The 22,755-nt window shown below is 36.1% G+C and overlaps 2 protein-coding genes and 1 pseudogene across 2 annotated transcripts; all 3 read left to right on the top strand.

The window, feature by feature from the left end:
* Positions 1-714: 714 nt before the first annotated feature.
* Positions 715-3,749, top strand: LOC114539475. The gene is made up of 4 exons (XM_028560114.1): positions 715-991; positions 1,700-1,745; positions 2,976-3,111; positions 3,213-3,749. Exons 1-4 carry the CDS (start codon positions 715-717, stop codon positions 3,747-3,749), a joined length of 996 nt encoding a protein of 331 aa, XP_028415915.1.
* Positions 3,750-6,625: 2,876 nt separating this feature from the next.
* On the top strand, positions 6,626-7,618 carry LOC114539483 (alpha-1A adrenergic receptor-like). The gene has a single exon (XM_028560125.1). The coding sequence runs from the start codon at positions 6,626-6,628 to the stop codon at positions 7,616-7,618; it is 993 nt and encodes a 330-aa protein (XP_028415926.1).
* A 4,083-nt stretch (positions 7,619-11,701) lies between these two features.
* LOC114539492 lies at positions 11,702-16,235 on the top strand (annotated as a pseudogene).
* The last annotated feature ends 6,520 nt before the right edge of the window (positions 16,236-22,755 follow it).

Consider the following 22,755-nt stretch of genomic DNA (forward strand, 5'->3'; position numbering starts at 1 on the left):
TTCCGACGGTTCGCGAATCAACATATGCAATATACAATCGTATGCAACATATACAATCGTATGCAACTAATTGTATCCAACTAATCTTATATTGCAATTGTTTTTTTTAAAAAAAATACTCAAAACAAAAAATGTCTCACACCTTGAGTAGATTTCACACGCGAAGTAGATTTCGATGTACATTAACTACAACAGAGGAAACCTTAAGGCTGCTTTCCAGTTACGCGTTTTTTCAGAAATATGCAGTTACACGCACGTAAAATTCTAAATCCTTATACGTAAAAGTCTAAATCCTTATAGTATATTATCTTTGAAAAAACGTAAAAAATTGAAAGTGTTAAAAATTGATATGGCAAATAATTAAATAACTGTTGAATATAACATCTGCTAAAAACGTGCTAAACAAGGTGAATAGAATATTAACTAGGCTTTGCTTTGGTTATGCTTTGGCTACGAGAGAAAAACATGATTTTGATTGGTCAATGAATCCAATTAAGCTAAACAGGAACATGATTATGTAATTTCATCAACACAATCACATCTGTAACATGCATACGCTGCACACAACTCACTTTGACACTGTGCTTTGACGGAAGTTTTCCTCACCAGCTGCTTGTGATAAGAGGTGACAATTTGATGCAGGGATATTCGTAAGATTTTTATGCAATGGCGAACAAAATAAAAATAATTTTGACATTCATGTTTGTCTCAAAAATGGCGCTAGCACGCAGCGGACCAGCAACTCAGCAACTTCAACAAGCCATTTTCCACAGACACGAGAAACGATTCTTGGCGAATCATGTCATCGAACGAAAACAAGCAGATTCGGAGTTGGAATGCGGTTTGCATTGCGTTGGACATGAATCGTGTGCGTCTGTTAATTATAAAACGTCTGGAATTGGTAAAGGTCTGTGTGAGCTAAACAAAAGGAAGACTCAAGAAACATCCGATGTCGATGAGGAAACAAACCCTGAATTCAATCATCTTGTAAGTATGTCTCCAGTACGTTATCTTTGCTTAGATCGAAAGATAATTTGACAAAACATGAAACGAAAAAACTATACGCAAGTATCATCGGTAATTTTGGGAACTGAAGATTTTGTACACGCAATTGAGTTACTCATGTACAAAGAGAAGACAACGAAATTCAGTGTAAATATTAAAAAAATAGTTACATCTCTTTTAGGCGGCCGATATATTTCAATATTAATTTTATATATTGGTATGAAAGATTAGTAACTAAATTAAAATTAATACAAAGAAAAAATCGATGACAGTTAAATTGCCTGTAAACTCATTCAAACTGCAGTTTGTAACATGCACATCGTGAATGTGAGACTCGTTTAATTTACATTTCAATTAATATTTCTCTTGTTGTTGATAGGCAGTGGATTCTTCCTTCTCAAACTCTCCGACAAAACAATCAACAAGTAAGCCTTTCCATTAGTTTAATAATACTATACACTAACTAAAATGATGAAAATGAATGTAGAAGATAGCGCAAAGGAATCGTATGGTAGCCTATATATAGTATTACTGTTTCTTTAGAAGAGAAATTATTTATATTTATTGATTTCATTCACTTGGATTATTTCTCGTTCGCTTAAACATCCGCGCAGGCATGTTTATAATTTCTATAACTCTATAGAAACACGTAAAATGTTTTCTATTTCTTAAATCTTAATCTTTTATTTCGTAGAGCCCAGTAAGGCAGGGTCGTGTAAAGAAATATTAGAAAGGAACAGGTACGAGAATTTCCAAGTTCTAATTTACGCCTTGGGTTTAAAAGTCTTGATGAGGTTAAATGCGTTAGGCCTGTTTTCCACTGTAGCGTTTTTTGTACGCAAGTACACGCACGTAAAATCTCTAAAACCTTCTTATATTGTTGTATAAATATTTTTACGCCAATAAAAACACACCAAATCATCAAAAGAATCCAACCCTATGCATCTAGTATTCAGTCCTTGATTTCAAAAGTATGATTTAAATTATTTTAAACTTTTACGTGCAGAAGATTTTATATGCTTCCAAATTGTTGTTATTTCACAAATGGGTCAACAAATGCATACTGAAATAGGTGGTAAACTAAGTTCTTTCCATTTATTAAACTTGTTTTTCAAATATAATTTTTATAAGCTTTAGATTTTTACGTGTGTTTGTACAGTGGTAAGTAGGTTATAAGCAGCCTTTCTTGCAAAATAAAAGTTCAACGCAAATTTCAGGTTATTGATAGATGTTCATTTCTTTAAAAATTCATGGTTTCAACAGTCGATGCGAACTAAAATATTAGCATAATTGGGCTACATCGCCAAGCTGGCTACGATAATGCAAATCATCAACAATTATTCTCCTGCCTATCTACAGTGTTTCCCATGCAAAAACAATGACAATAATGAAATTATCTCATTGCTCTTAAACCCCTCTTAAGCACGGGTTTATTCACAAGGGAATTTGATGAAATTCTACTGTGTTATGGACAACTGTTTTATGTCACTGACGCTTTTTCAGTTGAACCCGCATGATTTTATTGTAAGAAGACTTTCATTGTAACAGGAGTAATTTGAAATTTAAGAAACTGATGGCTTGATTTCTTTGCATTTGTGGATTAAGCACTATAGCGTGTAGGCATAAAAATTATGAGAATAGGATGATTTCTATAGCGTAACTTTTTTCTGGGACCTTGTATAAAAGCATGAAAAATCGCGTAAGTGTTGTGAAAAATATGAACTTCCTTCAGCAATCAAATATTGTTAAAATATTTTGCAAAAATCACCGTGTATGTGTTTTATTGGAGTGTTTTACCCATTTCAGGAGTGTAGGTTTGTCCAGCGCTTGGGAAAACGCCAAAGAAATAATAGACACTTTTATAATGCCCTTAAACCACCCTGTTTGTATATCAAAGATTGCACGTGAAACGACTAAGTCATATTCTTCTAATCTTACTCTTATTCATATTTTATCACTCAACTATTTAGTTCACATACCAACGGTGTTTACATGGCAGAAAATAATATCACGCTCGACGAATATGATGTTTATTGTCACATGAATCCGATATCTGGATGTGGAGGAGGAGGCTGGACCCTAGTGATGAAAATTGATGGGAATAAGGTGATAATAACCTTTACAACAATCCGTCAAAAGTACGGATAAGCCAAACATCAGAACTATTAATTAAGAGGAAATAACTTTTTATAATATTTCAATTTTAGAATGATTTCAACTATAACTCTTCATATTGGACCAACAAGGTAGTCTACAAAATACAAGATGGTCTGGAAGGCTTGACAGAAAAACAAACAAAGTTGGCTTCCTACTGGAACACACCGTTCCGCAAGATTTGCCTCGGAATGAAAGTCAATAATCAGACCAGATGGATAGCGCTGGACTACGCCGCAAGTTCGTTATACAACGTGATCGGAGAAGGTAGTTTCAAAAGCACAAGTGCCGGGAAGGAAACTTGGAAATCTCTCATCAATGGTTCAGCTTTACAAGAAAATTGTAACAGAGAAGGATTTAATATCAAAGTGGGCTCAGGATCAGGATATTTTTCAAGCTATATTCACGTCCGGATTGGTGTCGTGGCAAACAATGAAAATGAATGTGTTTCTTGTGATTCGTGCATTGGTTTTGGTACCTCAGCTGGGTGTCATGACGAAATAAGAATGACGACATGCGGTAATAACGCCATTTGTACTTACCTAAACAACAAAAACACACCGGCTTTTGGATTTATTCTTGTACAGTAGCTTGAGAAGCGAGCATTATTTAGCACAACATAGTGGAACCACAGTTGGAATTTGTTCACCCAGCAATATTATAATAACAGTATTGTTTGCACAGTATTATTATACATGCAGATATGATATATATGCTTGCAATCGTTTAGTTATACTATTAGGTATGTAGCACCGTGCATGCATGTAAAACACATGGATATTTACGACATAATTTGAATAAATTGCACAGAAAATTTATTATCGCCAATTTGTTGTTATTGTTTGCAACACAGAGTATAGCTACAATCTGTTTTTAACTCGACTACCAAAATAGTTCGCACACTCCGATACCAGCGATATAGGAAGCGCCGCGGTCATTAAACTTGATGGAGGCGGAATTTGTCATAAAATGTGGTCCTCAGTCGTGCGTGCTAAGAGTGCAGTATGGATGCAGAGCTTTCTGCGATCAAATTTTCATTAAAATAATTTATTATCTTTTAACCATCTCCGCATATAAAATGGTAAAGTGACAATAAAGCAGTCGAAAGTGTTGTCAAAACAAGAAGCATGAGGTTAGATTTGCACGAACTTGCGTTCCAAATATTTCATTTGTGTTTGGCTTACAACGTCAGCATTGACGTACAGTGCATGGATATCCAAAGGAGATAATACAAGGGCAGATTATTTGAGCCGCTTGGTAGATCATGACGACATGAGTATAACTGATGTATATTTTTCGAAAATCTAGACAAGCTTTGGGCCGCAATACGGTAAACTGTATGGCAAATTAATAACACTGTAAAATAAAGGACGTTTCTTTTTCCCTTTTTGGAACCCATGCAAATTTCGCAGAAGTTGATTTTTTCATACAAAGTCTACGCAACGAAAATTGCTTAGTCGTCCCTCTTGTTGCGCTGGTCCTCTTGCGCTCGTGCGTTCCATTATTTGCATAATATGGCCAAAGAGCTAAAACAACTCTTTCCGCGCCATACTGGCCCATTGCTAATTACTGGTCACTTGTAACTAAAACCTATGAAAAGTTTATTGTTGCTTCCTACATTTTTTCGGGATAAAAACTTCTCCAACGCTGAGGAAGGAATTCTGCAGAATCCACTGATTGCCTCAAAACGGTATAAACGCAACATAGCTGCCATAAGATTTAATTTTGGTGATCATGTAGACTATGCCTGGCCTTGCATGTATCAACAAAACTAACACTTATAGGCACTGGACTTTTTTCTTTTTTCTCTTCTAAAAACACGTTTCACATGAGCCTCCGCTGAAGAATGAGTCATTCCAGATAGCTCCAGTTATTATTCGCCAACAATTGACCGTCTTGCTTGACGTCGTTGCTATAAATCGAGGGCTGATTCAAGTGCATGTAATGACGTAAGTTACTTCAGTCACAAGGTTTTTGTTGCGGTGCAAACAAACAGGAATTGTAACTTTATAATTTACCTTTCCATCCAGTTACCATCGCGTTATATTTTCATAGACTCTCGGAGAAACAGATTTCAATAGCATCGCTCAATACGAGCTGTGCAGCTATTGAGTGGTTGCATTCTATGGTCCAAGGGACATTTCCAAGTCCGTTAGATAAATCGAGTAATGCCGGAATATAATTCAGGCGATTTATACACAGCCCCAGAGCCGGAAGAATAACCGAAGTCGTCAAGAACAGCACAAATGCGATATTCGAAAGGCTCTTCGTGCCAAGGTACGAGGTTGGCTTCACGGAATATGGAAGACGGATAAAGCGAAGGACATTTATTGCGAAGACTAACTTAGATTTTGAATATGTATTACAGTTGTATTTACATATAAGAATTTACGGAGATATCAATGTTCAAAATTGGTTGCATATTAATTTTCTGGATGTGTCTAAATTATGCAAAAAACGCCGTATCAAATATTAATCAAGCTTTTCTCAACTGAAACATGCACTATTAGCAGTAAATAAATGTAAAATACAACTTTAATACATCAAAATCTAAGTTAGTTTTCCCTTTATCTAGTGAAAGTTATTTCAGTTTAATAGCTTAGCTAGCTTAGAAGCTATTATGAATCAAACCGGAGTACTTTTTTTCTGGGACACCCGGTACAAATTGTGAAGAGTTTCGTGCGTTACAAAGGGTTTAACTCTTTTAATGATTCCAATACTAGAGGCAACGTTTTGCATATTGAGTTTATATGCTTTCCCCAGCTCATTCGTTCAACTAATTCAACCCCAAAACCACGAAAAGATGAAAATCGAGTAATAGGTTTCATTTATCATGACTTGCTGATTGATATAAAATTATTGCGTCGTTTCTTTATGGAAAATCGAACAGTACGGAGGTAGAAATTCTCGCTAGCTAATTTCGTTTCTTAGGTTTGTAAACTGAATTCGCCGATGTGTGCCACAAGTTTTTATTTTGTTTTTTTTAGTTCATTGCACCGAAATTGCTTCAAAAAGTGAGAAAATGTTTCATTTAATTGCATGCTTCGGTAGTTAATTTATTTAATATTTGTTTTGAAATTTGAATAGTTAACAGTGAAATTATTCCGCCCAAAAGCGCCTGGCGTAATTTAAAACATCAAAATACTTTTCAGCATATGATGGAAGTCTTAATTTACGTTAAAAGTTGAAAACCTCTTTTCCTAGTAGATGCTAGCCCTACTTTATATCTTTTGTACAATCAGCTATCGGTATAACAGTGCCGGTTCCATTACGATACACAATAACCGAGACAGCGAGACCCGTGCAATGACATACACAATGACAATAACACTTGAAACTCTTGCGTACAAAGTGGCATCCCGCTTCGATCAAGAGTGAACGCAATTATGTTCACGATATGTTTTTTTCTGAACTGTCATTACTACCAAGCCGGGGCTTCGACGACAGGAACAAGAAATTTAGAAGAATGGATCATCGCCACAATGATCATGAATATACTCGTACCATAAACTTAACCTTAATGATACTCAGTTTTATTTTTCTCTTTGTTGGAGTGCTTGGAAATGCGGCTGTCATCTTTTACAACATATGTCTGAACAACGACCGAACGCTTAGCAGCTGGCTGATAACGAATCTTGCTATTGCTGATCTTTTGGTCTGCCTCACAATTTATCCAAAGACGATTTCTCGATACTTTCAAGATCAAAAGAAATTTCACAGCGTATTTAACAGTTTAAACAAGTCAACTCATTATGTCTCCCTATTCCTTTCAACAATACTGTTACTGTCCATCACCGTTGATAGATACGTGTTTATAGCAAAGCCTCTGCGATACCACTACATCGTAACATCGCGAAGAATTAAAGCGCTTCTCTGTGTCATTTGGTTAACTGCCACCGTGCAGTTTCCAATCGTGTATATTTACGGCATAAGAGAATGGAAAAGGGAGGAACGGTCAAATGCAGCAGTTATGCCATTTCCACTTTCAAGAATCATAATTCTGTCAGTTCTCATTGTTGTCATAGGAATTCTCAACTACAAAATGTTGAAGATCGTTCAGCAACAAAGAAAATCGATGGCTGTAGGAAACGTGGTGAATTCTGAACAAGAACGGCCGGTTGAAATTCAGCTTGAACAACTAGATCCTGTACAAATGCAGCAAAAACACACCTCAGCATGGTTACGTGAGCTCTTGAAGCAGATTAAAGCAATAAAAACTTTCGCTATTATATTCGGAGTACTGGCCATTTGTTTTGTTCCATATTTTGTTATATTCATTCTCGGGTCAACCTGTCTTTCGTGTCTCATGGATTCCTCGGGTCTAATTTTATATCATTTTGCTCTGGAAGTCGTTGGCATCAACTCGATTGCTAACGCTTTTATTTATGCATTAAGACATAGAAAGTACTTAAGAGCTTATAAAAAAGCCTTTTCAGCTTTATGGGAACGCGTGGCTTGAAGATAACTTACTATAAATAATAAACAATCAAATATCGTATAGAAATTAGGACTTTTAAAGGCCGTTTACACTTGCAATTTTTGCTGCGATTTTATGTGCGATTTTATCATTTTGATAGATGTGAACGAGTGAATTAGTTACAGATGTTCAAATAAGACCTGTGCAGTGCTTAATTAGGGGGAGGGGGGGGGGTGGGCTGGCATGTTGTATACTGCACGAACATGAATAGATGAATATGTACACCCCATGCAATTAAGCTTCTAGCGACGGCACTGGCTGGAGGTGTAATTTAACGATCTTCTCGTGAGTGGAGAGAAAGATGTTGTAGTCGTATTTGTTAAAAGATTAGAAATGCTTTTGCAATTTGCACCACGATATATGCACATATTATATGTATAAATCGAAAGAAAGCAGCTGTTGTAAATATTACTGCGGCATGTGTTGATCTGTTAATAATGCTCATGTAAATTATCTTCGTAGTGGTGTAGCCGGCATATCTGTAGTTCGCAAGCTTTGATGAGATTCCATCTTTGAATATTCATTCAATAGGCGAGGTGATAATAGTATTTAGGGCCATTTTTTCAAAAAGTGAACCTACTGTGCAAATGCCACAAGAGAAGCATGTTTTAGCGCAGCTTCAGTTTTCATAGTATCGGTGGTCGTGCAAAATATAGAGCCTGGGATCGAAGGCATCCCAATTCCAAGTTTGGGCGCACAAGCTTTTTGGGGACACTTTTTAATGACCAAATGATAGCTAAATTATGTAAAGAAGTGGTTTGACTGTCACAGCTGCAAGGTCACCATTAATACGGTTGGGCAATTTAGGCCAGCGAAAAATTTAGATTGATTTTCGATCGTCACGCATTATTTTATTTAGGCTGTTGCTATGATACATACAATGCAATAATTTAAAAATAGTCAAGATTACAGCAATTTTGTATAAGTACTGATTTGAACTAAGTGGGTCGCCTGCATGATAATTATATAGTTGGTGGACAAATCCATTTTCTTATCATTACTATCTACCATACCAATTGGAAGCTACAAGCTGAAGATCATGGCCAGAAAATTCGGACATAATTAACATTCTGCTTCCGCCTAAATTTGCATACGGTGTCAAAATAAAGCTTCGTGAGTTTATAATAAACTGCGGTATGGTCTGTGCACACAACAAAACGCTAAAAATACAGCTATTGGAGAAATAACCGAAGTTGTCAAGAACAGTACAAATGCGATATGCGAAAGGCTCTTGAACTGCTTCACGTGCTGAAGATGGAAGACGGATATGGCTAAGGACATTTATGTTGAAGAAAAACTAAACAACTTGTTGAACTTATAAGTTATGACAAGGAGCTCTCATATTCTATAGAGAATAGATACACTTCCCATTCCATGAAATGTTTTGTTCATAATTGTTTATGGGATGGTTTTCACTGCCCGAGAACAAATTTGGGAAGTGTTTATTAATAAGTGAGTGTCTACGAGTCAGTGTTTTATAAGAAGTAAATCTGCCCGGGATCACTAAGATTCCAATCCATCAGCTCTATTCTCTGCTTTAATATTTTATGTTTGGTTGAAGAATGTGAATAAGAACATTGCAAGTGTTTATGTGAACCCATTTAAAGCTATTATGCAAGACAGCTTTTTATTTAGGATCTCGCATCAGTCGCATGATCCCGCTTAGCTAAGATGAAAGAAAATGAGTTTTAAGGGGTATTATACAGGGTGTCTCAAAAAAACGAACACTATTGAAATCACCTATAACAAAGTAATTGTTCGAGTTTGAATGCCTAAGCACTCTGTTGGGATAATATCACAATAAGCACTCGTTGTTCCGCGGTCAGCTTTACCATTTTCTTTCGAAGCAATAACAAGGCTAATTTGAATTTAATCATAATTATTTACAATTTCAAATTTTTTGCATTTAGCATTTTTATAAGTTGCATTAAATCCCTACGGGCTAAAATTCTTGAACACGGCATTCAAATTTTAACAATTGATCTCGATAGTTTTCGTTTTATTTGAGACACCCTGTACAGGCTGTCCCAGTAAAACCGGAGCCCCGCACAATTGATTCTAACGCATTAGTCCATGTTTTCCACAACTAATTTGCATATGGCTGTCCTCATAGCAGTGGCGTAGACGGCCCGACAATGTAGTCATGCTATGCCAATATTTTGGTGTTCACAAACTGGGAAAACAATGAATTCTAAAGAAATGAATAATCATACATAAAATAAAATTAATTTGCAATACTTGAAGCTGACGAAATCATGTTTAAAATGTACTATACAAGATTAGCATGAAACATGTTACAACTTAGAATGAGCAAGAGCACGTTTTTAATATGTATAGTGAATATTGAGAGCAGCATAAGCAGATTATTGGAGCCCTTTGTGCTCGCGTGACCGTAATAAAATCATTAACGATAATTATTTTAGGCTCGACTAAGTCTAATTAAATCTAACAGGTGTGAAGGGCCATTTACAGTATGCAATAATTAGTGGTATACGATATTAATTTTACACTGACGTATGTGCATGAAGGCTAGTTTCTACTCAGGAAAAATCTCCTTTGGATCGGCACGGTCAGGAAAATTTTCTTTGTCGGTGAGTTTCGTGTCCTGTCGATCGAAACTTTCGTGTCCTGTCGATCCAAAGGGGAATTTTCATGAGTGAAAATTAGCCTTAACAGAATAAATATACGCGTGGAAACATTGGATTTCAAGCCTAACAATTATGGTTATAAACGAAAATGTGGCATAAGCTTTCGTTTGTATTTGCCAGCATCCAACAATCGTGTGCAACTAATCGTATCCAACTAATCGTATATTGCAATTGTTTTTAAAAAAAAATACTCAAGACAAATAATGTCTTACACCTTAAGTAGATTTCATACGCGAAAGTAGATTTTAATGTACATTACAGCGGATTCCGTTTGACTGCAAAACAACAAGCGTTCGCAACGCATGTTGGGTTGTTTAGAATATGACATTTGAATTTTGAAATGTCGCACGGTTTTGGCGCGCATTCTTGCATGTAAACATACTCGAAACGCTTCTGCTATTTTAGTAATGAAATGTGGAAAGTCAATACGAAAGGGCGTTCCTACAATCATGGTACAGCACTTTCTTTTAGCACAAGGGTCAATATTGTGGACGAAATGTGTGTCAAAGGAGGGGACAAAACTACCGGGATATTTCCGACAATTCGACATGTAAACAGTTTTAAATTCAGTACCGGTAAAACATTTCCTAGCTATGACATTTCCATATATTTCCAAATATTTTTATTTTTTCTATAAAATTATACTCATTTATAGAAATGTCATAGCCTAGGAAATGTGTCATTTTAGCCCTTAGCAACGAGGCGTTAATTGCTAACCAATCAACACACCGTTTCAAACAATGGAACAACGCGTTTCAAATGCCAGCCGCCAGCTCAACTGCAAATGGCTGTACGAAAGCCTTCAACAGTTACTGTTTTCTGATTCTCAATTTTTCGATTTTTCAATAACACTGCATCTATGTCAAAGCACAAATGGAACGCTTCGCCCATTTCCTGAAAACAGTGCATGTGTCATTTCAAATGTCATATGATAAACGACCCCAAAATGCGTTGCGAACGCTTGTTGTTTTGCAGTCAAACGGAATCCGCTGTAACTACAATCGAAGAAACCTTAGTGTTAGAAATTGATATGTCAAATATCTATAAATATATATAACTGTCAAATAATCTTTTAAAAACGTGCTAAACAAGGTGAATAAAATATTAATATGGCTTTGCTTTAGTTATAAAACATCCTAATTTCTTTTAAAACTTATGACGCAGTTTACAGAAAAGCATGATTCTGATTGGTTAATGGTTAATGAATCCAGTTAAGCTAAATAGGAACATAATTATGTAATTTTATCAACACAATCGCATCTAAAACAGACGCTGTACGCAACTCATTTTGACAGAATTTATCCTCACTAGTTGCTTTTGATAAGAGGTGTAAATTTGATGCAGGGATATATCGTCCGATTAGTATACAATGACGAACCAAATAAAAATAATTTTGACGTTCATGTTTGTCTCAAAAATGGCGCAAGCACACAGCGAACCAGCAACTCAGCAACTTCAACAAGCCATTTTCCACAGACACGAGAAACGATTCTTGGCAAATCATGTCATCGAACGAAAACAAGCAGATTCGGAGTTGGAATGCGGTTTGCATTGCGTTGGACATGAATCGTGTGCGTCTGTGAATTATAAAACGTCTGGAATTGCTAAAGGTCTGTGTGAGCTAAACAAAAGGACTGAAGAAACATCCGATGTCGATGAGAAAACAAACCCTGAATTCAATCATCTTGTAAGTTTTCATTCAGTACGTTATCTTTGCTTAGTTCGACAGATAATTTTACAAAACATGAAACGAAACAAACTATACGCGAGTATCATCGGTATCATGGGAGCTGAAGATTTTGTACAATTAAGTTAACTTATGCAAAGAGAAGACAATGAAATTCAGTGTGAATATTAAAAATATAGTCAGACCTTTTTTGTCGTTATATTTTAATGTTAATTTTATATATTGGTTTGAAGGATTAGTATAGCTAAATTAAATTAATACAATGAAATAATTGATAACAGTTAAACTGCCTTTAAACCCATTCAAACTGCAGTTTGAAACATGCGCATCGTGAACATGAGACTATTTAAATTACAGTTCAATTAATTTTTTCTTTTTGTTGATGGGCAATAGATTCTTCCTTCTCAAGCTCTCCGACAAAACAATCAACAAGTAAGCCTTTCCATTAGTTTAATAATACTATACACGGACTTAAATAGCGACTAGTAACACTGTTTCTTTAAAAGAGAAGTTAGTTATATTCGTTGATTTCATTCATGGATTATTTCTCATTCGCCCAAAACTTCCACGCGCGTGTTTCTAATTTCTATAACTGTAAAGAAACACGGAAAGTGTCCTATTTCTTAAATGTTAATATTATATATTTTAATTATTTCTTAGAGCCCAGTAAGGCAGGGTCTTGTAAAGAAATATTAGAAAGGAAAAGGTACCACAAATACTGCATGATAAAATACAATGAGATGATTTTCTTGATAAAATACAATACAATGAGATGATAACTTCTAATTTACGCCTTGTGTTTAAAAGTCTTGATAAGGTTAAACGCGTTAGGGCTTTTTTCCACTGTCGCATTTTTTTGTTCGTAAGCACACGCCCGTGAAAGCTTAAAACCTTCTTAGTTGTTGTACAAATATTTTATGCCAGCAAAAACACACCAAATCATCAGGGACCGCGGAGGGGGGGGGGGCTGGGGGGCTTTATCCCCCCCAATAATTTTCAAAATACATGTGATTCCTTTATAGCGATTTTTATATGGCCATAATAATACGAATAAAAACTCCTTATAGTAAGTTGTGTAATCATAATTATGTGTTCACTATCCGTGTTGGTGAACAATGTTTTCATTGAAGTGTTTACAAGAAAAATATAAACAGATAAGTATGGTCCCCCCCCGAGGGTTCACTCTTTCGGCTTCGCTAGCCCCCCCAATCCAAAAACTGCTCCGCGGTCCCTGATCATCACAAGAATCGAACGCCACGCGTCTATTCAATCCTTGATTTCATGCACAATGAGTATGATAGTAAATGATTTTAAATCTTCCATATTGTTGTTATTTCACAAATGGGTCAACAAATGCATACTGAAATATGTGGTAAACTAAGTCCTTTCGACTTATTCGACTAGTTTTTCAAGCATCACTTATATAAGCTTTAGACTTTTACGTACGTTTGTACTTGCATATCAAAACGAGACAGTGGAAAGCACCCTTTTGTTGTAAAATGACAATTTCACTCTCATGCATTTCAGGTTATTTATGGAAGTTCATTTCTTTAAAAATTCATTGTTTCAACAGTCAATGAGAACCAAAATATTAGCATAATTGACTAAATCGTCAAGCTGGCTAAAATAATGCAAATCATCAACAATACTCCTGCCTATGTACAGTGTTAAGTGTTCCCATTGAAAAACAGTGACACTATAATGAAATTATCTCAGTGTTTATTAAACCTCTTTTCAAGGTGGCTCGATACGATTTTCAAAAATTCCATCGTTCATCACTTCGACACGTTCAAACAACGCATTTTTACAATTTATTTTAGAGATATTGGAGTTTTTATATATTTTAATGTTTCTACTTTTGAATCGTATTAGTTTTAGTAACAAATTGTCCGTTGCTATGGCGACATACGTGTACAAAATTCACTCCAAAATGACCAATTGCCTCGGATAGTTTGAAAAGAAGCACGGTGATCCCCATTTTTTTTTCGTGCATTATTTTACTTGGAAGAAAAACTAACAATTAGCAAAATATAAAAAATTCTATAATAGGAAAAAAAAATTATCGAAAAAAATGTCATTTTTGCATTTTTCAAAAATGTGGCATTATGGAATTTTTTATATTTTGCTAATTGTTACTTTTTCATCCAAGTAAAATAAGGCACGAAAAAAAATTGGGGGTCACTGTGATTGTTTTCCAACTATCCGAGGCAATTTGCCATTTTGGAGTGAACTTTGCACACGTATGTCGCCATAGCAACGGACGATTTGTTACTAAAACTAATACGATTCAAAAGTAGAAACATCTAAATATATAAAAACCCGAATATATCTGGAATAAATCATAAAAATGCGTTGTTTGAACGTGTCAAATGATGAACAGTGGAATTTTTGAAAACTGTATTGAGCCACCTTAAACCCGCGATTTTACGAACACGGGAATTTAATGAAATTCTCCTGTGTTATGGACAACTGTGTTGTGTTACTGACGCTTTGTCAGTTGAACCAGCATGATTTTATTGTAAGAAGACTTTCACTGTAATAAGAGTAATTTAAATATAAAGAAACTGCTTGCATGATTTCTATGCATTTGTGGATTTAGCACTATAGTGCTCAGGCATTGAAATGATGAGAATAAGATGATTTCTATAGCGTAACTTTTTTCTGGGACAGCTTGTATAATACGCATGAAAAATGGAAAATCACCCGAAAGTTGTGAAAAATATGAACTTCAGCAATAAATTTGTTCACAAAATTCGCGAAGAATCGGCGTGTATGTGTTTTATCGCAGTGTTTTACCCATTTCATGGTTGTAGGTCTCTCCATGCAGCGCTTGGGAGAACGCCATAGAAATTATAGATATTATTATATAATGCGCTGAAACCACCCTGTTTGTTTATCGAAGATTGCGCGTGAAATGACTAAGTCGTATTCTTCTAATCTTACTAATATTCAAATTTTATCACTAAACTATTTAGTTCACAAACCAACGGTGCTTACGAGATAAAAAATAATATCTCGCTCGAGGAATATGATGTTTATTGTCACATGAACCCGATATCTGGGTGTGGAGGAGGAGGCTGGACCCTCGTGATGAAAATTGATGGGAATAAGGTGATAATAACCTTTATTATATTCATTTTGAAATCAATGGTGTTTCTTGCAATCTGATTGGTTAAAAATAGTGTGATTGATTCCCAAATCGGACTATTTTGAGCATTATTCACATCACTTTGAAGGCAATGAAATTGAAGCTCTGCATCACAATAACCAATCAGATCTAGTAATTCAGTGTGACTATCCAATCAAATTACAGGGGAACATTTTTCCCTTTTCACAAAATTCTATTATTTTCAATTTTAAATGCCCCGCAGAATTTCATGACAAAAATAGATGAAAATTACCCACATTTTTCACCGTTTACGCCGTTCTTTCAGCCAATAAACCGTTTTGAATTTGTTTAATTTTTTTATGATTTCAAAATGAATAAAATAAAGTGGAAATTGCACTTCGTGTCGCGCAATTTGGTGTCAAATCAAACGCGTGATTACAAAATCGAACGACCGCGAAGCGGGAGTGCGATTTGTAATCACAAGTAATCGATTGCAATTTGTAATAACAAGTAATCACAATTGCGATTATTTACCACAATCCGTTAAAAGTATGGATAAAGCAAACATCAGTACTAATAAGAGGAAATAACTGTTTGTATTATTTCAATTTTAGAACGATTTTAACTATAACTCTTTATATTGGACCAACAAGGTAGTCTACAAAATACAAGATGGTCTCGAAGGCTTGACAGAGAAACAAACAAAGTTGGCTTCCTACTGGAACACACCGTTCAACAAGATTTGCCTCGGAATGAAAGTCAATAATCAGACCAGATGGATAGCGCTGGACTACGCCGCAAGTTCGTTGTACAACGTGATCGGAGAAGGTAGTTTCAATCAAAAACACAAGTGCCGGGAAGGAAACCTGGAAATCTCTCATCATTGGTTCAGCTTTACAAGAAAATTGTAACAGAGAAGGATTTAGTATCAACAGCACATTTATATCAGAATCTATTTCAACCTATATTAAAGTCCGGATTGGTTTCGTTGCAAACAATCAAGACGAATGTGTTTCTTGTGATTCGTGCATTGGTTTTGGTACCTCAGCTAGGTGTAATGGCGACATAAGAATGACGACATGTGGTAATATGGGCATTTGCAGTCACCTAAGCAACAAAAACACACCGGCATTCGGATTTATTCTTGTACAGTAGCTTCAGAGTTCAGAGGCATTATTTAATATTTAGCACATCATAGCAGAATCGCAGTTGCGATTTATTGACACAAAATACGTAACAGTATAGACACTTCCTGAATTTGCTTGAGTGCACACAAAACAATAGCTTGGAAACGAGGCTGGCAATGAAGTCTATTGTTTATGGGATGGTTTTCATTGCGCGAGAACAAATTCCGGAAGGGTCTATTGATTGCACATTTCACAGATATAACATTAAAACACACAGATATAACATTTCACAGATATAACATTTAAAGGAAGAGCTTTTGGACACCTTATTACAGCTACTTGATATTTGAATGCACGTTTTACTATATTTATTAATGATTAACTTTGTTCATTCGCTATGTAATTATTTGCACGTGATTGCCTAAGCATACTTTCTTGGCTGTCGAAAGGCGAGCTACATTCAATAAATTTTGTGTGAAAAGCTATCAGTGCCACATATAATTATTCATCAGTAGAATTTGAGCTAAAAAGATTTAATTCGCTGAAATATCATTGGTCAAGTCTGTTTACATCAAGGTTGATTATTAACTTTCAGCGGATAATTTGAATTTTTCATGTCGCAACTTTACCGTTGTGCAAATGGCGGTGCCAAAAGACTAAATTTCTAGCAGAAAACCACGTCGTTGGTATAATTATAATAAATAATAACATAATTATAGCCAAGCAATCTGCAAAAATGTCCCCCTAGCGAATCGTTTGCTGACGCTGTAGTTGCCACGTAACACATCATCGCCACAACACCGGGCATGTTGTATTGAGAAGACGTTTCTTTTCCGGTTTTTGGAATCCATGAAAATACCGGAGAAATTGATTTTTTCGTAAAAGCCTACGCATCGAAAATTGCTTAGTTGTCCCTCCAGTTGCGCTGGTTTTGTTGCGCTCGTCCTGGCGCGCTCGTTCGTTCTATTATTTACATAACATGCCCAAAAAGCTGAAACAACTCTTACAGCGCCATATTTGCCGTCTTATAATTACTGCCACTTATTACCGCACAAAAACTTCTCCAGCACTGACGAAGGAATTCTGCAGAATTCACTGATTGCTTCAAAACGGGTTAAAGGCCACGTAACTGCCATAAGATTTCATTTTGGTGAGCATGCAGAGTATAGGCCATAGAAGGCTACAAGGTGATGATGATAATAATAGCAATAAGGTACTCGCCTTGCATGTATCAACAAAACCAACACTAATAGGCACCGCCGTTTTTTCTTGTTTCTCTTCTAAAAAGACATTTCACATGAGCCTCCGCTGAAGAATGAATCATTCCAGAAAGCTCCAGTTATTAATTTATTATTGGCAAACAGTTGACCGTCTTGCTTGACGTCGTTGCTATAAATCGAGGGCTGATTCAACTGCATTTTAAGACGTAAGTTTCTTTAGTCACAAGGTTTTCGTTGCGGTGCAAACAAACAGGAATTGTAACTATATTATTTACCTTTTCATCAAGTTACCGTCGTGTTATATTTTCATAGACTCTCGCAGAAACAGATTTCAATAGCATTGCTCAATACGAGATGTGCAGCTATTAAGTGGTTCCATTCTCTGGTCCAAGGGACATTTCCAAGTCCGTTAGATAAAATACAAGGCTAATCTAAATTTAATCATATTTACAATTTTAAATTTTTTGTATTTAGCATTTTTATAAGTTGCATTAAATCCCCACGGGCTAAAGTTCTTAAACACGGCATTCAAATTTTAACAATTGATCTCAATAGTTTTCGTTTTTTTGAGACACCCTGTACAGGCTGTTCCAGTAAAACAGGAAACCGCACAATTGATTCTAACGCATTAGTCCATGTTTTCCACAACTTATTTGCATATGGTTGTCTTCATAGCAGTGGCGTAGACGGCCCGACAATGTAGTCATGCTATGCCAATATTTTGGTGTTCACAAACTGTGAAAAAATGAATTCTAAAGAAATGAATAATCATACATAAAATAGAATTAATTTGCAATACTTGAAGTAGCTGCATGACGCAATCATGTTTAAAATATATTTTACAAGATTAGCATGAAAAACGTTGCATTACAACTTAGAATGAGGAAGAGCACGTTTTTAATATGTATAGTGAATATTCAGAGCAGCATAAGCAGATTATTGGAGCCCTTTGTGCTCGCGTGACCGTAATAAAAATGTTTTAAATAAAAATAAAATATTTTAGGCTCGACTAAATCTAATTAAATCTAACAGGTGTGAAGGGCCATTTATAGTATGCAATAATTAGTGAAGGCTAGTTTCCACTCAGGAAAAATCTCCTTTGGATCGGAACGGACAGGAAAATTTTCTTTGTCGGTGAGTTCTCAAGCGGAGTTTATACAAAGGAAACTTTCCTGTCCTGTCGATTCAAAAGAGAATTTTCATGAGTGAAAACTAGCCTTAACAGAATAAATAATTATACGCGTGGAAACATTGGATTTCAAACTTAACCACATGGTTATGAACGAAAATGTGGCAAAAGCTTTCGTTTGTATTTGCCAGTATCCAACAATCGTATAATGCAATTGTTTTTTAAAAAAAATACTCAAAACAAATAATGTCTTACACCTTAAGTAGATTTCATACGCGAAAGTAGATTTTAATTAATGTACATTAACTACAATCGAGAAAACCTTAAGGCTGCTTTCCAGTTACGCGTTGTTATACGCAGGTACTCGGACGGTGTAAGAGTCTAAATCCTTATATATGTTATCTTTGAAAAAACGTGAATAAATTGAAAGGAATCAATGGAAAGAACTTAGTTTTCCGCATATTTTAGTATGCACTTGTAGACCTGGATGTTACATAATAAAAATTTAGAGGCATTGAACATTTTCCGTGCGTGTACCTGCGTGTAAAAAACGCGTAATTGGAAAGCAGCCCTTAATGTAAAAATTTATATGGCAAATGTCTAAATAACTGTTAAGTATAACATCTGTTGAAAACGTGCTAAACAAGGTGAATAAAATATTAATAATGCTTTGCTTTGGTTATGAAACATGCTATTATTTAGGCTGCCTTATGACGCAGTTTACAGAAAAGCATGATTCTGATTGGTTAATGAATCCAGTTAAGCTATAAATAGGAACATAATTATGTAATTTCATCAACACAATCACATCTGTAACATACGCTGCATGCAACTCATTTTGACTGAAGTTATCCTCACTATAGTTGCTTGTGATAAGAGGCGACAATTTGATGCAGTGATATTCGTCAGATTTTATACAATGGCGGAGCAGATAAAAATGATTTGGACGTTCATGTTTGTCTGGCAAATGACGCAAGCAGGCAGCGAACAAGCAAATGAGCAATTTCAGCAAGCCATTTTCCGCAGATATGAAAAACGCTTCTTGGCGAATCATGTCATCGAACGAAAACAAGCAGATTCGGAGTTGGAATGCGGTTTGCATTGTGTTGGACATGAATCTTGTGCGTCTGTGAATTATAAAACGTCTGGAATTGGTAAAGGTCTGTGTGAGCTAAACAAAAGGAAGACTCAAGAAACATCCGATGTCGATGAGGAAACAAACCCTGAATTCAACCATCTTGTAAGTTTTCATCCAGTACGTTATCTTTGCTTAGTTCAAAAGATAATTTGACAAAACATGAAGCGAAACAAACTATACGCGAGTATCATCGGTAATCTTGGGAACTGAAGATTTTGTAACTTATACAAAGAGAAGACAACGAAATTCAGTGTCAATACTAAAAAATAGTCAGACCTTTTTGTCGTTATATTTTAATGTTAATTTATATATTGGTTTGAAGGATTAGTATAGCTAAATTAAATTAATACAATGAAAAAATCGTCAAAATCGATAAAAAATAGTCACATCTGATCTTTTATAGGCGGCCGATATATTTCAATATTAATTTTATATATTGTTATGAAAGATTAGTATAGCTAAATTAAATTAATATGATGAAAAAATTGACGACAGTTAAACTGCTGTAATCCCATTCAAACTGCAGTTTGAAAAATGCGCATCGCAAATATGAGACTCATTTAATTTACAGTTCAATATTTTTCTTTTTTTGATATTATAGGCAGTGGATTCTTCCTTCTCAACTCTCCGACAAACAATCAACAAGTAAGCCTTTCTATTAGTTTAATAATACTATACACAGACTTAAATGAAGAAAATAAATGTTGAAAATAACGTATAGGAATCGCGAAGTAGCCTGTAGTAACACTGTTTCTTCAAAAGAGAATTCTTATTTCTCGTTCCGCCAAAGTTCCACGCGTGTTTCTAATTTCTGTATAACTGTATAGAAACACGGAAAATGTTTCTATTTCTTAAATGTTGATGTCTTATTTTTTTAAGAGCCCAGTAAGGCAGAGTCTTGTAAAGAATATTAGAAAGGAACAGGTACGAGAAATACTGCATGATAAATACAGTGGGAAGATTTTTAACTTCGTATTAACGCCTTGTGTTTAAAAATATTCATGAGGTTAAATCCGCTATGGCTGTTTTCACTGTCGCGTTTTTTGTACGTATAAGTACACGAACGTAAAAGTTTAAAACCTTCTTAGTTGTTGTACATATAAATATTTTCATTGCAACAAAATTACACCAAATCATCAAAAGAATCCAGCCCTATGCATCTATTCAATCCTTGATTTCATAAGTTGATTTAAATGATTTAAACTTTTACGTGCAGAAGATTTTAAATGCTTTCAAGTTGTTGTTAATTCACAAATGGGTCAACAAATGCATACTGAAATATGTGGTAAACTAAGTTCTTTCGATTTATTCAACTAGTTTTTCAAGCATCACTTATATAAGCTTTAAACTTTTACGTGCGTTTGTAAGTGCATATGAAAACGCGACAGTGGAAAGCACCCCTTCTTGTAAAATGACAGTTCCACGCAAATTTCAAGGTTATTGATAGATATTAATTTCTTTTAAAATTCATTCTTTCAACAGTCAATGAGAACCAAAATATTAGCATAATGGGACTAAATCGTCAAGCTGGCTAAGATAATGCAAATTAAGCTATTTTAGTATATCAATACTAAAATAAAGTTAATGAGGAAACGTTCATATCAAGGTGTGTCTTCGGCTTTGGCAAAAAACATATGTTTGCGGGCGGCATTTCAGACATGCGTCAAACCGGCGCTCCAATGCATTAGTAGATGCAATATGGCATCACACGCGAACATCATTTGACCTGCTCAATCTAACCAATTAAACCCCTTTTCCATTTGGCGCGAAAAAACAACCAATAACATTTCAGAGGGTCACGGATAAGTAGCATGCACAAGCTCAATCTTCTCACTTGGCAAATCGCTTTGCTCAGAGACACAGTTCGCAAAATTAAAAGGCATTATTTACGTCAAATCGGAAAGAAAAAATAAATAAAATTTTTATCATGCCTCGAGCCGCACGTAGTCGAACAACACAACGCCAACTACATCAGCCACCGAGCGAGATCAGTTTAACGGCTCTTCGAGAACGTTGCGCCGAACAAGGTTTACCTTCGAACGGACGGCGAAACACGCTGATTCACCGACTACAGCGTCACGCTTCCTCGAGCTCTCCTGAGTCAGAGTTGGTCCCTGCAACTTCCCCGGATAATCCTCGACAGACAGCGACAGCGAACGCTTTCAACGACGCTCAGTTAGCGCAAATTCAGGCCATCCTCGACAATCGGCTGAACAGATCGCGACAACCGCCGCTAAAGCTGCTGTGGCATCCATGAAGAACTCTGATCCCGTCACCCACAGCGTAGATGAGGCCATCGTTGATGACGCTCCTGAGCAATTCGTAGCCGCACAGTTTGTAAACTCGGTTGTTCCTACCGCGACGTCACCTCAAGTGCCATACAGCCACGGATTCCACGATGTTCCCGCAGCATAAGTGAGACAAATTCAATCGGGTGAGTTTTTTGACTTAGCTAAGCTTCTCCCAAAAACTTCTCTAATGGCTCTGACGACGAGCCTATTACCTTGACGCTTGAGAACTCGGTAATTAAGGTTAAAAGGTCGTCTCAGTCCGTCCCAAAAATCACCGATATTGAACAGTGGACTTCAGCTTTCACGATCTACATGAGTGTCTTGACAAATTCGTTCCCGGGTCGGGCCCAGGAATTGCTGCAATACATGAGTCTAATCCGCCACGCATCTCGTACTCATCGCGGCCTGGGATGGTGTATTTACGACCATAAGTTTCGCCGAAAAGTTTCCCTCAACGCATGCATCAATTGGTCAATTATCGATCAACAGCTGTGGTTGATGATATTCACTGTATCTCCCGATGTACTTAAAAGGGAATACCCTCTTTTTCACAACGGACCCCAAAAGCAGTTTTCCTCATGGGGCAAACGAGGTCTCTGCATCGAATATAATAGGCGATCTGGATGTTCCCATCAGCCGTGCCGATACCACCACGCATGTAGCAAATGCCGAGGCCCACATACAGCATACTCTTGCCCGACCAACCAAGCCCAGCCCGCCGAAGATTCTGAAGCCCAACGCATCTCCAAGCGTCACCACACTGACCACAG

The sequence above is a fragment of the Dendronephthya gigantea genome, unplaced genomic scaffold (assembly GCF_004324835.1).
Source record: "Dendronephthya gigantea isolate DGI-Jeju-01 unplaced genomic scaffold, DenGig_1.0 000003F, whole genome shotgun sequence".
In the NCBI taxonomy this organism is placed as follows: domain Eukaryota; kingdom Metazoa; phylum Cnidaria; class Anthozoa; order Malacalcyonacea; family Nephtheidae; genus Dendronephthya; species Dendronephthya gigantea.

Coding starts and splice junctions, on each gene's coding strand:
- LOC114539483 (XM_028560125.1), top strand. CDS start 6,626: ATGGATCATCGCCACAATGATCATGAATATACTCGTACCATAAACTTA.
- LOC114539475 (XM_028560114.1), top strand. CDS start 715: ATGGCGCTAGCACGCAGCGGACCAGCAACTCAGCAACTTCAACAAGCC. Junction 1,746..2,975: donor GAAATATTAGAAAGGAACAG/GTACGAGAATTT, acceptor TCAACTATTTAG/TTCACATACCAACGGTGTTT. Junction 3,112..3,212: donor TGAAAATTGATGGGAATAAG/GTGATAATAACC, acceptor TTTCAATTTTAG/AATGATTTCAACTATAACTC.